Source organism: Xenopus laevis, chromosome 4L (assembly GCF_017654675.1).
Source record: "Xenopus laevis strain J_2021 chromosome 4L, Xenopus_laevis_v10.1, whole genome shotgun sequence".
Taxonomy (NCBI): Eukaryota; Metazoa; Chordata; class Amphibia; order Anura; family Pipidae; genus Xenopus; species Xenopus laevis.
This window is the reverse complement of record NC_054377.1, coordinates 94,268,514-94,282,229: the sequence shown is the minus strand read 5'-3', so window position 1 is coordinate 94,282,229 and position 13,716 is coordinate 94,268,514. Positions and strand designations below refer to the sequence as shown.

The 13,716-nt window shown below is 38.3% G+C and overlaps 1 protein-coding gene across 1 annotated transcript in view; it reads left to right on the top strand.

Moving 5' to 3' along the window:
- The window catches only part of astn1.L (astrotactin 1 L homeolog), a 187,724-nt gene that overhangs the window by 139,089 nt on the left and 34,919 nt on the right, over nt 1-13,716 (top strand). Inside the window, exons 13-15 of the mRNA XM_041590491.1 lie at nt 8,542-8,708; nt 10,309-10,503; nt 10,687-10,814. Coding sequence (XP_041446425.1) covers nt 8,542-8,708; nt 10,309-10,503; nt 10,687-10,814 — 490 coding nt within the window. The remainder of the gene's footprint in view (nt 1-8,541; nt 8,709-10,308; nt 10,504-10,686; nt 10,815-13,716) is intronic.

The window sequence follows — 13,716 nt, the reverse complement described above, 5'->3', positions numbered from 1 at the left end:
ATTCTTTAATTATTCAGAGTAATTTTGCTCTGCATTACTTTACATTTTATATCATATTTAACAGTCCTTGCCCAGTGGAGCCCTTTGGAGCCCACAATTTTTATGTCCTTTATCCTTTATATTTTTTATGCACACATAGTGGATGGTCAATGACTTGGGCGAATCCACATGTCTTCTCACTCTTTGTAAACACACCCAAGAACCAGAAGGAGCAAAATGAACAGTCCCTACAACTATTGTTTAGGATAAGGGTTTTACTGGCATGTGCACCACTCCTGCCCACCAAGACAGGTGGCACAGAAATTGTACGATTGTTGTCTGTCATGTAATGGCCTGAGCATCATGTGATTTGTTCTCTACTACTTTATTCTAATCTGATTGGTTAGTCACAGGTCAGAACATTGGCACATATGATTGTTCATCAGACATGGGGGCAGATTCCCTAAAGGGCGTAGTGACTAACACTAGCGAAGTTCACCAGTGTGACGTCATTTCAGAACTGCCTAACGGGTGTAGGTGTCACTTTGGTAGCGAAGGTGATAGATGCTAGTGTTGCTTTGCACTCTAACGCCAGGCAAATTTTCGCTCTGGCAAACGGCCACAAATTCACTAAGATGCGGATTTTACTGAACCTTACCTCATTCGCCAGACTTGCCTTTGCCAGTAGGGATGGGCAAATTTTTTTCCCCTTGTTTCGCTGCACAAATGACGCCCATGCATCAAAATTCTTTTGACGCCCATAGACTTTAATGGGTGTTGGCGACATTTCGCCTGCTGCAAATTTTTTGCCAAACAGGTCAAATTCACCCATCCCTGTTCGCCAGCTTAGACCAGGTGAAGTGCAATGGAGTGCATAGGACCTTCTCAATTTTTTGTGCAAAATTTTGGCTAACCCCCTCCATTTCTAACATATGGAACAAAAGTTATACAGTGGGCTCATGTGTAGGGCATTATAACAACTCTATTTTATTTATTAAGGTTCCCTGGGCTTGTGTAATGTAATGTATTTGCTGCAACATATACGTCCATGGAACTTTATCATTTCCCGCCGTATGCAAATTAGCATCTTCTCTTTGATAGCTGAAGTAACACTAGTGAAAATTTGCCAGCGTTCAGTGCCCTGGACACAACTTCCTACTTTAGTGAATTGGCGTTGTCCTAGCGAATTTATGCCTGGTGAAGTGATGCGATGACTGCTGGCGGATTTTTGCCGGTTAAGGAATTTGCCCTATAGGCTTTAATCTGCATGTCTATGCCAGCTTCATGCTGAAAGCCTCCTACTCCATTTCTTGGAACCCTTCTTGCGCAAAAAAAGGCTAGTGTAGTTACCTCTGGCATTCCCATGTCCTCAGCTCTGTCACCACAAGTGGGTGATAAGCACCTATAGTTGGTGCCACACTTTGAGTCACACTGAAGTTTTCCTAGAGCCCCATAAATTGTATTTAATGACATTAATAAAGTTATAATGACAAGTTCTGAGTTCATACTTAGAGTTCCCTTGAGCCCTTTCGAGTTCTCCTGGAGACTCTAGTCTTCAGTTGTTCCCTAACTAGTTATATGTCAAGTCTTGGAACACCAAAGATGTTGTGTATAGGCAACATGGGTCATTTCTATCATATATAAATATATTACTGACACTCATTTAGAGTGTTTTGATTTCTTTGGCGTCTTTAAATATGCAGTTCTTTGCTGATTTATTCACATTTTTATACAAGCAAAAGTCAGTAAATGCAACTATGAACAACATAAGGTGTATTTTGACAATGAGATTAGGATCGCACCCTTGTGCACTACAATCACTGATAAATGCTGGTCTATGCCTGCTCTTACCAGTCGCGTTTTCTCTGCAAATTCTTAGCCAACTTGTTCATGAGGCCCCAGAGATATGAGTAAGCACATTTTGCCATTGAACATGAGTCTAGGGAAAGACATACTGTATCAGGTGATTGTCAATGTTGGCTTAATATCAAGAGTTATGAGGATTATTATTACAGTAGTTAAAGGAAAAGCAAAAGCTTATGTCTGCATTTGCACAAAAGAGCATGGTTACAAATAAACACAAAGTTGTAACCTGTCAATGGTTTTATGTTACTTAGCAGCACCATATGGAAATTGCTTGTTCAAGTAAGATTACTCAGATAAGTGTTTTGCTGTGGAATATAGAAACTGATCATTTATCATTTGTTGAAATTCTCATGGAAACACTTTTAGTAGCTTATTGTAGAAGTTATTATTTTCATCTGGTTTGCTCACATACATGGTATCATCATCATCTAGTTCTGTATGGAAGGGGGGGCTTGAAACACATTGAGATACCTCCTTCCCATGACGTAGCAAGTACTCTTCCCACTTTTATTCTTCTCACATGCCTCCTCCCACGCACACATACATGATATTATAAGAGTATGTCGGAAGTCAGTGACATCTTGACAGGTTATGTCAATGGAACCAACTGACTTGATGCCACCCCTGGAATAATTGCCAGGTCAAGGCAGGCAGTAGTTATAGGATTCACTAGTGCACGTGTACAAATGCTTGCATTTCATTTTAGCAGACTTAAAGGGTGCATTAGTGCTAACCATAAATTGCTAGTAGAATATACTGTATTGGCACAGGTACCACTGTGAATAGGATCAATGCACAGCGAATGTTGTGCTTCAGTTTGTCTTAATTGCCCTATAGTGTCTTAATTAAGAGTAGATTTTAAGGAGCTGTTGCACTTTGCGTGAAAGAGATAGATGAAGGTAGGAAAGATAGATGAAAGTAGGATCAAAGATGTTAAGGTGGCCATACACATACAGATATTGCCATACAGAATCAAGTTTCATACGATACTCGGTGCGTGCATGGCGGGAGTCGAGCTGACCAATACCGGCAAAAGACTTTGATCGCCCAAGACAGTAAATTTTGATTGGGCGCCATTGAACATTGTCTAGCGTTTACTGCTAAATCGTCACATACTGGTAGAATTCTATTGTTTCTATCTGTATATCTGACGATTTGTCTCTAAATGTCTATAATGAAAATGAACAATTGGTCGCAGGAAAGATTGTAATTTTTACATGTATGGCCACCTTAAGAAGTAACGTTTTCTCTGGATTTATTTTTGCAGTTTTAGTAAGTATTGTTTATTTTCATAGGTATGGAACCTGTTATCCAGAATGCTCAGGATCTGGTGTACTTTGGATCACCATACCTTACGTCTACTAAAAAATCATTTAAACATTAAATAAATCCAATAGGATTGTTTTTTCACCAATAACAATTAATTGTAGCTTAGTTTGGTTAAAGAAGAGGGTTTTTACTGTTTTAATAATACAGACAAAAAGGAAATAATTTTCTTAAAAATGTAATTACTTCATTAAAGTCTATTGAGAGGGCCTTTTCATAATTCGGGGCATTCTGGGTTTCTGGATAATAGATGCTATACCTGCATTAAGAATTAACAACAGCATACATATAGCACATAAAAGCTAACATTCAATTAGTAGCAGACTAACAGTTTACATTGACTCAGACAGCTATAATAAATTTAGTTCTTTGCAAAATTAGGGCCTTTGTGGACCAGCATGAGTTAAGATGTAGCACGTAGCTGTGTTGACACTGATGGTTTAGGGAGGGGGGCCTGTGATCACACGTCCCCTTATTTAGTATCTGACACCTCAATGCACCTGCTCTGTCAAAGACAGATGAATAGGCAAGGGAACGTGTCAGTGGTGTTTTGTTCCCCTCAGAGGAGACCAGATCTGTTAACAAGAGAAATCGAATCACAAGCAGAAAGTTATTGTGAAAAAGAAAGCAGGATAGGAGGGGAAAGAGGTGAGAATAAGTAATGAAAGAATAATGCCAAGAAAAGAGCAGATTTTCCATAGAACAGGATGACTGGGGCACTGAGCAAATAAATGAACTCAGTGTGTAGTTTTTAAAGTAAACGGATGGGAGCATGTAAAAAAGAAGAACATCACAAAGTTGAATAAAAACCATATATATATATATATATATAGATAGATAGATAGATAGATAGATAGATAGATAGATAGATAGATAGATAGATATACACACACACACACACACACAATCATTGAACCTACTGCACACTGTTCAATGGAATTAACCCTGGTGCTACCATAACATTCTGTATTATTTAGTCCTCAAAGAATTGGTGCACACTGGGATTTCTTTAAAAAAGTTAAAAATCCACATTTTCCTTTAATACGTTAAAAACTGACCAATGTTCCAGTTTCCTAAGACCTTTATGAAGACCATGTTACTGTTAAAATCACACATTTAAATAGATAAAACACATGCCACTCCCCCAATTGCGAGTATTCTCACCAATCATGTGACCCAATCAGGGAACCCTGCACCAAGGAGACAGAATCACCTAGGTTATAACTAGTGTGCACATATTAAAGAAGAACACATTGATTAAAACCAAATTACAGGATATATGCAGAGACAATGTAGCATTGAAAGAAATGTATCAATAATAAGGAACATTATACATCAGTAACAAAATAGCATCAGCGCTGGTTCAGATAGCAAAAAAGGATCAGTGTTTATTTAAATCCAAGGGGTATTTAATTTTTTAATCCAAAATACCTCCTTCTGGAGGAGGACTCTTGATCTATCACCCCCTCTTCTCAGGGGTGGAATATGGTCTATCTCTGTGTATTGAAAAGTAGGCATTCTATGTCCCTTCTCAAGGAAGTGCTTCGCAACTGGTTTATTAGTATTACCATCCCTGAATGCTGTGCTAATTGTGGATCGATGTGCATCCATCCATAGGCATAACATCTGGGCAGTTTTACCAACTTAGGATAACCCACATGGGCATGTAATTAAATAAACCAAGTGTGGGTGAAGGAAAGAATCAGCAGGTATCATATATCTGCACAAAGTGCAGTTGGGGCAATGAAAGCACCAAGCACCCACTAGGTTTCTTTTGATTGCAAACAACTGGATCATTTTTAAGAGATCCCGTAGATTAGTGCCCCTTTTAAACCAATTTATAGGGGGTTCTGGAACTACCCTACATAAGTCAGGGTCAGCACAAACAATTTTCCAATTATCTCAGAGATTTCTCCATTTCCCTCCATCTGGTGTGAAATGGAGGGATCTTTGTGGAGATGTGGAACAACTATAATGTCCTGCAGTATATTCAGGTGGTCTTAAACACCATCTATCTACATGGCTCAAAACCAGCATTTCAGGTTAAATATGTTTTTTTTCATCCAAAAACGTCTTCTGTTCAACTTACACAGCAATTTGGCTTCATGAAAGCAAGGTTAGACTAGAGGAACAAGACACACTGAGTGACAAATTACCCAGACTGCTAAGGTACAGCATTAAGCTTTTACATGTTCCTGTCTCTCAAGGAGGCATCAGATCTATTGTCCTTTACTACCCCGCAGTGTTGATGAGGACAACAGATGTTATTTTACTTTTAATGGCTGTTTTAAAGATCTTAGTGATGCAGCTTGCTATTAGGCAAATTATACTATTCTGTAGAGCCTAGATTTTTATAATGTCTCACTTAATACTGCACCTCCTATTGCTCGGCAGATTGCATGTTTGATTGAGATGTGTCTGTACAGCAGCACAGTCAGGACTCTTTCAGCTACAATGCAGGTGTAAGAGGAATCTGCACTATGAGTCCTTTATCTTTCAGGTTTTTGTGGCTGACAATATGTAGGCTCTGCATATACATGGGATTAATCCACAATCTATTATGCTTTCTTATTGTTCAACTACAAAAGCAACAGCTTCTGCCACTGAGTGATTAGTGCAGTGGCAAAAAGCTCATTCTAGGCTTATTGTGAGGCTCAAAGGTAGGAAACTAGCCAACAAGATTGCGTTAGTGAGGTAGTAGATGTTTGGAGCTAACAGTAGGGAACAAAATAGTAAAATAGTAAAATAATATTTAAATAGTGGGCATACATTTACAAGACACCTAGTTTATCCTCACTGTGTAATTACATTTTCTACCTGTAATCTACATTTTCTTACACGCAAAATAGATAACGTCATTTTATAGGTCAAATATGATTAAGACACATTTTGTCATTCCTTGTTATACCCCAGAAAAAGAAAGCCACTCAAATGTTCAAACACCATCCAATAGATATTTATAAACACTTTAATTACCTATTTTCAATGTAGAACTTGGTTTCTGTCTAGTCAGTAGATTGTTATTCACAGATTCAAGCCCCCATGGGACTAATTAGCTAAACATTTCTTAAAGTGAGGAAAAGCAAATAAATGGACGGTTTCATAAAGCATTGTATAACACTAAAAGTGATCAGATGACCACCTACCCAAGCATCTGATTACATCCTCATTAAGACATAAACACACTCATTCTAAGAGTTGCCCTTGGGCAGAATGTAAAATTTAATTACAGTATGTTTCAAAAACAGCCTCTTCAGCTACATTTGCTTTTAAATGCCCTGTGTTCTAATTAATATGATCACAGTAAGGGTCTTCAGACATATTCAGACATATTCGATTGTGCAAAGCTAAAGTTTACTTTTATTCTTCTTATTAGGATACTCTTTTTCTACCAGAACACTAACAGGACTCTTCTTTTCTGGTAGATTATTCTATTTCTCATTGCCAAGAGCATATAATATGACTGCATTTAACCCAAGTTATGTATGATAAGTAAATGGCATTACTAGATATACACCATCTGACCAAAATTATCTGTGCACCTGCCTGTCCCAGATCTCATTTCCAAAACAAGGGAAATAATATGAAAATGATCCTGATGTTGGGCATTATTCCATAGCTATTTAGTTGGGATGTGATAAGAGCTTTGTGTAGGCTAGTCAAGTTCTTCCACTTTCTTTTCAGCAAACCTTGCTTAAGAGTCACTTTCAGCGGAATCAGGGGCCCTAGCTCAAACCATAGAATGTAGGCATTATGTATTCAAACATATATTGTTCTTCTGGCAGCTGTCAAAATAAGACTTTTTGGGGTGTTTCACTCCAGAGGAGGTGTTTCTAGTTCTCCAGAGTGTGGTGACCTTTACATCATGCCAGCCGATGAAAAGCATTGCACATGTTGATATTACTATTCCCCCACACCATGTACTATCTCCCTTTGTGTATGCAGGCTACTGGTTGCAGGTTGCTAAATCAGGCAGTGCCACAGAGGATTGCAACTCTTTCTGCTCCATTCTTTACCAAGAGAGCAACGTAATAATGGATGCAATAACATAAGGGTCAATCATCATTTTTACTGGCCAGGCCAGAAAAATACTGACCAGATGGCAACCATACTCTGGACATACCAACAGTTTTAAACTGGTGGTAATTCCCACTATAGGTGGAGTCAGAAGACTGTTCTTCCTCTCTGCCTCTGGTAAGTACAAGCACTAGTGCATCAATCCTTATCCAGGGAACTACTATCCTCTACATTAAACATCCAATATAGTGAATTAAAGAGAGCACTCTAGCTCTAGCTGTGGTTAGATTTTAATTGTGGACTACAATTCACACAACATGTTTCAGGCCTTACTTGCCCTTTCTCAAGTGTGACACCAAACAGAACATGAAGGCCTTATAAACACACCCATCCCTTCCACCCACCAAAGTCCAAGTGGGTAATTATCGAATTCAGGCGTGTCCATAGTCATATACAGATGTAATATTGATTCCAAATGCTGGAAATGATGGCACACTGGAATTCTGGATAACAAGACAGAAACATCCTCTTAAATTGCATTTTGCATTCTGCACTAGTATTCAAAGCTAAGCCCAAAACAGTTCACAAGAAGCAAATTCAGTTGGGGCAAAGTACAAAATGCAGGGTCGGACTGGGCCGGCGGGACACCGGGAAAAAGCCTGGTAGGCCCAGACCTGCTCCCTGCACTACCTCTGCCTCCTTCCCTGAACCTGTTCATGCTGATGCGCTCCAGGGGGCAGGAGGAGTGCAGAGAGGACTTTGCAGCTGGGGGCCCAGTCCAACGTTGACAAAGTGTAAAAAATAAGGCAGCTTGTGTCAATTTTTTGCATTTGTCATCATGTCCGAGATTTATAAATGAGTCCATAAATGTTAATTTAAATAGGAAGCTTCACTGTAACACTGGACACACTACATACATAGTAAGGTAAGTCAATTCAGATGCATAGCACCTGCAATGAACTAACCAATCCCATGCCATGATAAGCTGATGCCCCCAAAATTAGATCTGTGAAAGTTTGTCCCAGCATACCCCATGTCAAGCCCAAGGCTACTATCTGTAAAAATCAATGCATTTTTCCAGTTAATATTAACCTTCTTTATTTTTGGGCCTAAAGCAAAGGAAGAGACTCTATTAGCCTGCAGCTCTGGTTGGGTAAAAAAAATCTGGGTGACTGGTGCCTATTAAGTTAAATATGTCTGAATGGAGAACTTTTCCTGCATGGCCACTGAACTCTATCTATACATACTGAATGTTTTTCCTGATTGTAGTATGATCCTGTGTCTCAGAGGCAAACATGGAATTCCTAGATACAAATGGAACATTTTAACTGTCATATATTGCACCCCAAATAGTGTCCATCACGACTGAGTCCCATGAAGGACCTCTCAGGCTGTTATGACCGGCAGGTGGGAGTAGATTGTTCCGATGGCTTTAATGGAGGCTGTGAACAGCTCTGTCTCCATGAAGATGTGCCTCTGTCAGAAGATTCAGATTTGTATAACATCTATATGTACTGTGGGTAAGTACTGCAATATTATTCCATGGTATTTTACAAGGTTCTACTAAGAACAGTGCTAAAAGTACTCATGCATTCTCTTTAAAACCATAAAGATATAACAGTACATAATCGAGTGCTAGTAATGGAGAATAGCTAATGGAGGAATTACTAAAACCACTGACCTTTTGTCTAGCTAGTAACTGCACATTAGCACTTCATTTTCTTTATAAACTCAGAATAAATGCAACTTAGCTACAGCTTTATGTGCGGGGGCAAAGCTATAAATATTTCCCTAGGCTGTGGGAATGAAACTGCAGTTACAGTATATAAAGTTTTATGTAGGGCTATTTTTTTTCTACAGCTGTTGGTTTTCTATATACTGTATATCTTTGTTTCAGGGGAAAAAAACTGGGCGTCACCACACAAAAGGATTTATTTGCATATCAGGGCCTGAAATATTATGCAAATAATTCCTTTTGTGTGGTGAAGTCTCGTGAGTGCAGTTTTTGTGCTCTGAAACTTGGATAATATTTCTTACGCACGCATTCCTGTATGATATACTGCTGTATATTTATAAAAAATTTCATACTTTATTGCTATATAAAGTCACTGCTGGAACTGGAATTTGATAATTTGCCAAATATACCTTCTGCTAATATACAAGATACAGCATGTTAGGGGTTGGTTCTTTTTTACAGTCACTATTTGAGGTTTGTGAAATTATTAGAATCACAACCTTACTACCCCTACCATGAAGAGTCACCTAGGCTGTTTCATCTCCTAGACCTTTGTGCTTCTTTTTATATTAGCCTGTTGAGCTACAACATCTACAGGTTATTCAGGAGTCTGAGTCATTTAAACCATGCTTGTGTCTGGCTGTATTTTGTACCAAGAATTGAGAATCAAATGCTACGTGAAGAGCACTGTACCAGCAGGTGCCAGGCAGTCCTGTCCTTAGTACCTGTAATAGGGCTCCCTTGCAGCCTCCATCTGAATGATGTACAAGTTAGGTGCAGGAAGGGAATTGGAGGGGACACCTACGTGCCTCCCCTGAACACGCTCTATGAATACAATAGTGCTGAATGCAGACAGTGTCTGCTGCCTTGTATGTAGTAAATGACCACATGCTATGGCTCATTTACTAACACTTGGAAACTACTCATAAGTGCAGGTGCCAATAGCAAGCAATCGAAGATAACTGATAACAGCTTGCTGTTAGTTTACAAATTCAAGATATCCTAAACTTCCCTTATAGATGATTCAATCATACTTCCCTCTCTTCCCTCCTTCCCATTTAGGGAAACTTTCTATAATTTTCTAGAAAATCAATTTACTAAAATAACAAAGTCTGAAGTGTGTAATAAAATTCTCTCAGCTTGGTGTGAGCACTTCTATGTTTAGTATGTCAGCATGTGTGTTTGCTAGTTTTAATTTAGAAGTGGGTGTGATGATCAAGGCTGCAACGTAGCTGCTGCATCTTAATACAGATCATCATTCTTAGATCATCTGTAGATCCTTCAGGCTCCTGTTCTATGTTTAAATGCTTAAAAAAAGTAAAGAATCAGAAGCTATAGTCAGGATCATATAGTTAATTTAATCATGTCTACTGTGCCTTCTGCAGATGTATTGAGGAATATAAACTCGGTATGGATGGGTTATCATGTCACCTGATAACAGAGCCATGTCCTGGTGGTCCACACTGTGGAGAGGCTCAGGAGGTGCCCATGAATCAGACACTTTTTGGGGAGTTCTTTTACGGTTACAATAACCTCACCAAGGAACTGGCACCTAATCAACTGCTCAAAGGAACATTCAGGTGAAAGTCTATCAGTTTCTTTTTCACTGGACACTGTAACACTGTTCTCTGATATGGTGTCATGTGTGTTTTACTACTCAATCCCTCTTGGAGACACTTCTAAGGCTTGTAAGGTTGATTTTATCTTTCCACAATAGGGGGAGAATAATATTTTCTGGCATCTTGCTTCCACCTTTTCTTTAGGCAAAATAACTTTGCTCGGGGTTTGGAACATCAGCTTCCAGATGGACTGCTTGTAGCGACCATTCCATCTGAAACTCAGTGTCATGAGGAGATATCGGAGCCTGTTCCTGACCCAGAATTCTTGACAGGTCAATATATCCAACATAATAACATTCGTTCATGCAGGGTTATTTTCCTTTGTACCACCATGCAGTCTAAAGATATGATCAGGGAATGATTTATTATATGTTTTATCTAACATGGGATGAGGTAGTTGTTTGTATCTTTAAAGTTTATTGTGTCAATGTGAACAGATGTATATGTTTGATCAACTGCACTATCGTTAGTGTTGCTTTTTTAACATTCTTCTTTTCTATTATATTGAAAATTAGTAAATAGTGATGGACGAATTTGTCCCATTTTGTTGCGCTGAAAAATTAGCGAATTTCCAGCTAAATCAGCGAAATGGTGCAAAATTTGCTAAACTTGCACATTTTGACAACGGTGTCCATTCCCGGGTGTCAAAATCAACGCCGGAGACAATTCTGCCGCCTGCGCCAATTTGATGTGCATTAAAATCAATGGGCATACGTTAATCATCGTCGGCATTGGAATTGTCGCCGGCGTCTGAATTTTCCTGGCAATTTCGCAAATTTATTTGCCAGTGGCGAACCGCAGAAATTTGCAGCAAATTCATGCCTGGCGAATAAATTCGCCCATCACTATTAGTATACCTTGTGTTTCACCATCCTGAGAAGCTCTGAAAAGTTACTAAATTAACTGTTATAAATGTCCTGTCATCTCTTTCTCTTTGAATCCTGTTTCCAGAACTAAGAAGTCTGATCCACTGCTGCAGGGCAATTAAATGTACATTAATAATTAGCCACGAGTCTGCTAAAACCTGCAACACCATGGTCAAAGTATCTTTCTTATTCATAGGCATGAACTTCTATGATATGGTTTATTACCTAGTATTATTGCAGAAAACCTCTTTAAACCATGGCACTGCACTAAATGCCACCGTCGCTATGCATATAATGAACTGAGTGCTATGTAACTAAGTATGCCATTGCCCATTGCAGTTGCACTAGGGAGCCCAGCCAAGAGGTGGTGGTAAGGACAGTATCCAGTCCTGTGAGTTGAGATCTAAATTACTCTGAACTAAACCACTTAATGTCATGATCAACTGAATATAAAATTATTTCGGTATTATTATGAATTGGCCTGAAGTCAATTTCATATCTCTACTCTTATTCTGGAAGCTAATGGAGCTATTGCCAAATAGTTTAATGGCCATAATATTATGACAATCAGTCCCATCTAACACGTCCATACACACTTTGGCTCCTTTTAAAACAAGTCGCTTGAGATGTAGTGACTCAGGAAGCTTCCCTGGGGATAATTTACAGAAGATGTCACATATGCAGTTGGGTGGTCACAAGTTCTACGTATCTATTGTGAAATGTTCCAAATGTAATGGTAAAAGTATAAAGAAGGTAAAAATATAAGAAAGAAAAAGAAATCACTGGTCCTAGAGCGAGAACAATATTTGGATTCCATTTAAAATAATGAAATGGTGCTATACTCTGCCAATAGCTATGCAAAATATAACTACACACAGTAAAAGGTTACTGTTAAATAGTTACTTCTCAGATCTCATGCTAGGCAATTCACAGTTTGCCATGCACTGGTCCAGTTAAAGTTATTATTAATCAGCAATGTGACATCAAATTATTTGCTCAGACGTCTTCTTATCTCAATTTAACATGCACTGCATAGCCTGCCGTCGAGATCCTGGATGAACTCTCCAATTAGCAGCTTTCAGGGATAAACTACTTCTGCCAACTTTCTGTTGCTACCTTGGCCTCGTTATTCCATCTGACTTACATTTTAACCTTAGACATACATATATTATCTTCCATTTATGTTAATTAATAGTGTGGCTTAAATGGATGGGTATTACTCCTATTAATCATAGAAAGGTTAGACAGCGTTGCTGCTGCCTCTAAAAGAACCAATGTATTTCATATATAAAGATGAAAGTTTGTTTGTTAGCAGCTTTGTTCTTTATGGATTTGGACACAGTATGACCAGATGACCAGATTTCTCTGGAGCCATTATTTTATCCTGGACAAGGTCAACAACTGATTTTTGAGCAAATGTAAAATATATCAACTGCATGCAAGGGGCTTATATATATTGACCCCCACTTGCAGTGTAATTTAACCCATATTATTCCTGTGGCCATGGAATGCAACAACACTTTCTAAAAAATATTCTCTCTTACAGAAGGAGGTTAATGATTACTTTTTTTGACAAAACAGTGGCACCACCATGGCCTGCATACAGTATATATTTGACCAATCAGATTTCAGCATTCCAAAGGGTACAGCCAAATGCTACAAAACATGAAATTGTAATTGTAACTAAATCCATTGTAAGGTTTCATAGCATTCTATCACATCAAGCTTTAAATTTGGGGGAGATAGACCATTACATAATTAACTAAATAGCTTTTTTTGTGTTATGACATTTCAGACTGAGCTGAACTATGGGCTATATTAAAAAAGCTTGTATATATAAGCTTTTGTGTTATAACCCATTTAAACTGAGCTGAAATATAGACAATGTTTATAGACTATGTTAGCTCCACTCCCCATATAAACTACATTCACTTAAGGTCATAGCCAGATATATGTGTTGACTTTTGTTGACTGCTGACTTTTATTGTAAAAAAATGCTTGATTTTTTAAGAAGACATTTCCTCCAACCAAGAACTAGGTAAAAACTTATTCTCCTAAATCTAATTTGAGTTACAATTCAACTTAAAATCAGTGCAGCATGGTACTGACATTTTCTGGCTCCATTAACTAAAAAAATTCTAATTATTCAGAACAGATTTTCTTCAACGAGCCAGAAGCTTTTCAGCTACAGACTAATAAATTAAATATAGTGTACTTTATGTAAATCTGTTTGTTCTCACATGGTGTTCAAAGCAATTTACTGAGAGCACTTCAGTATTAATCTGCAAAGTTTTTATTTGGACAAACA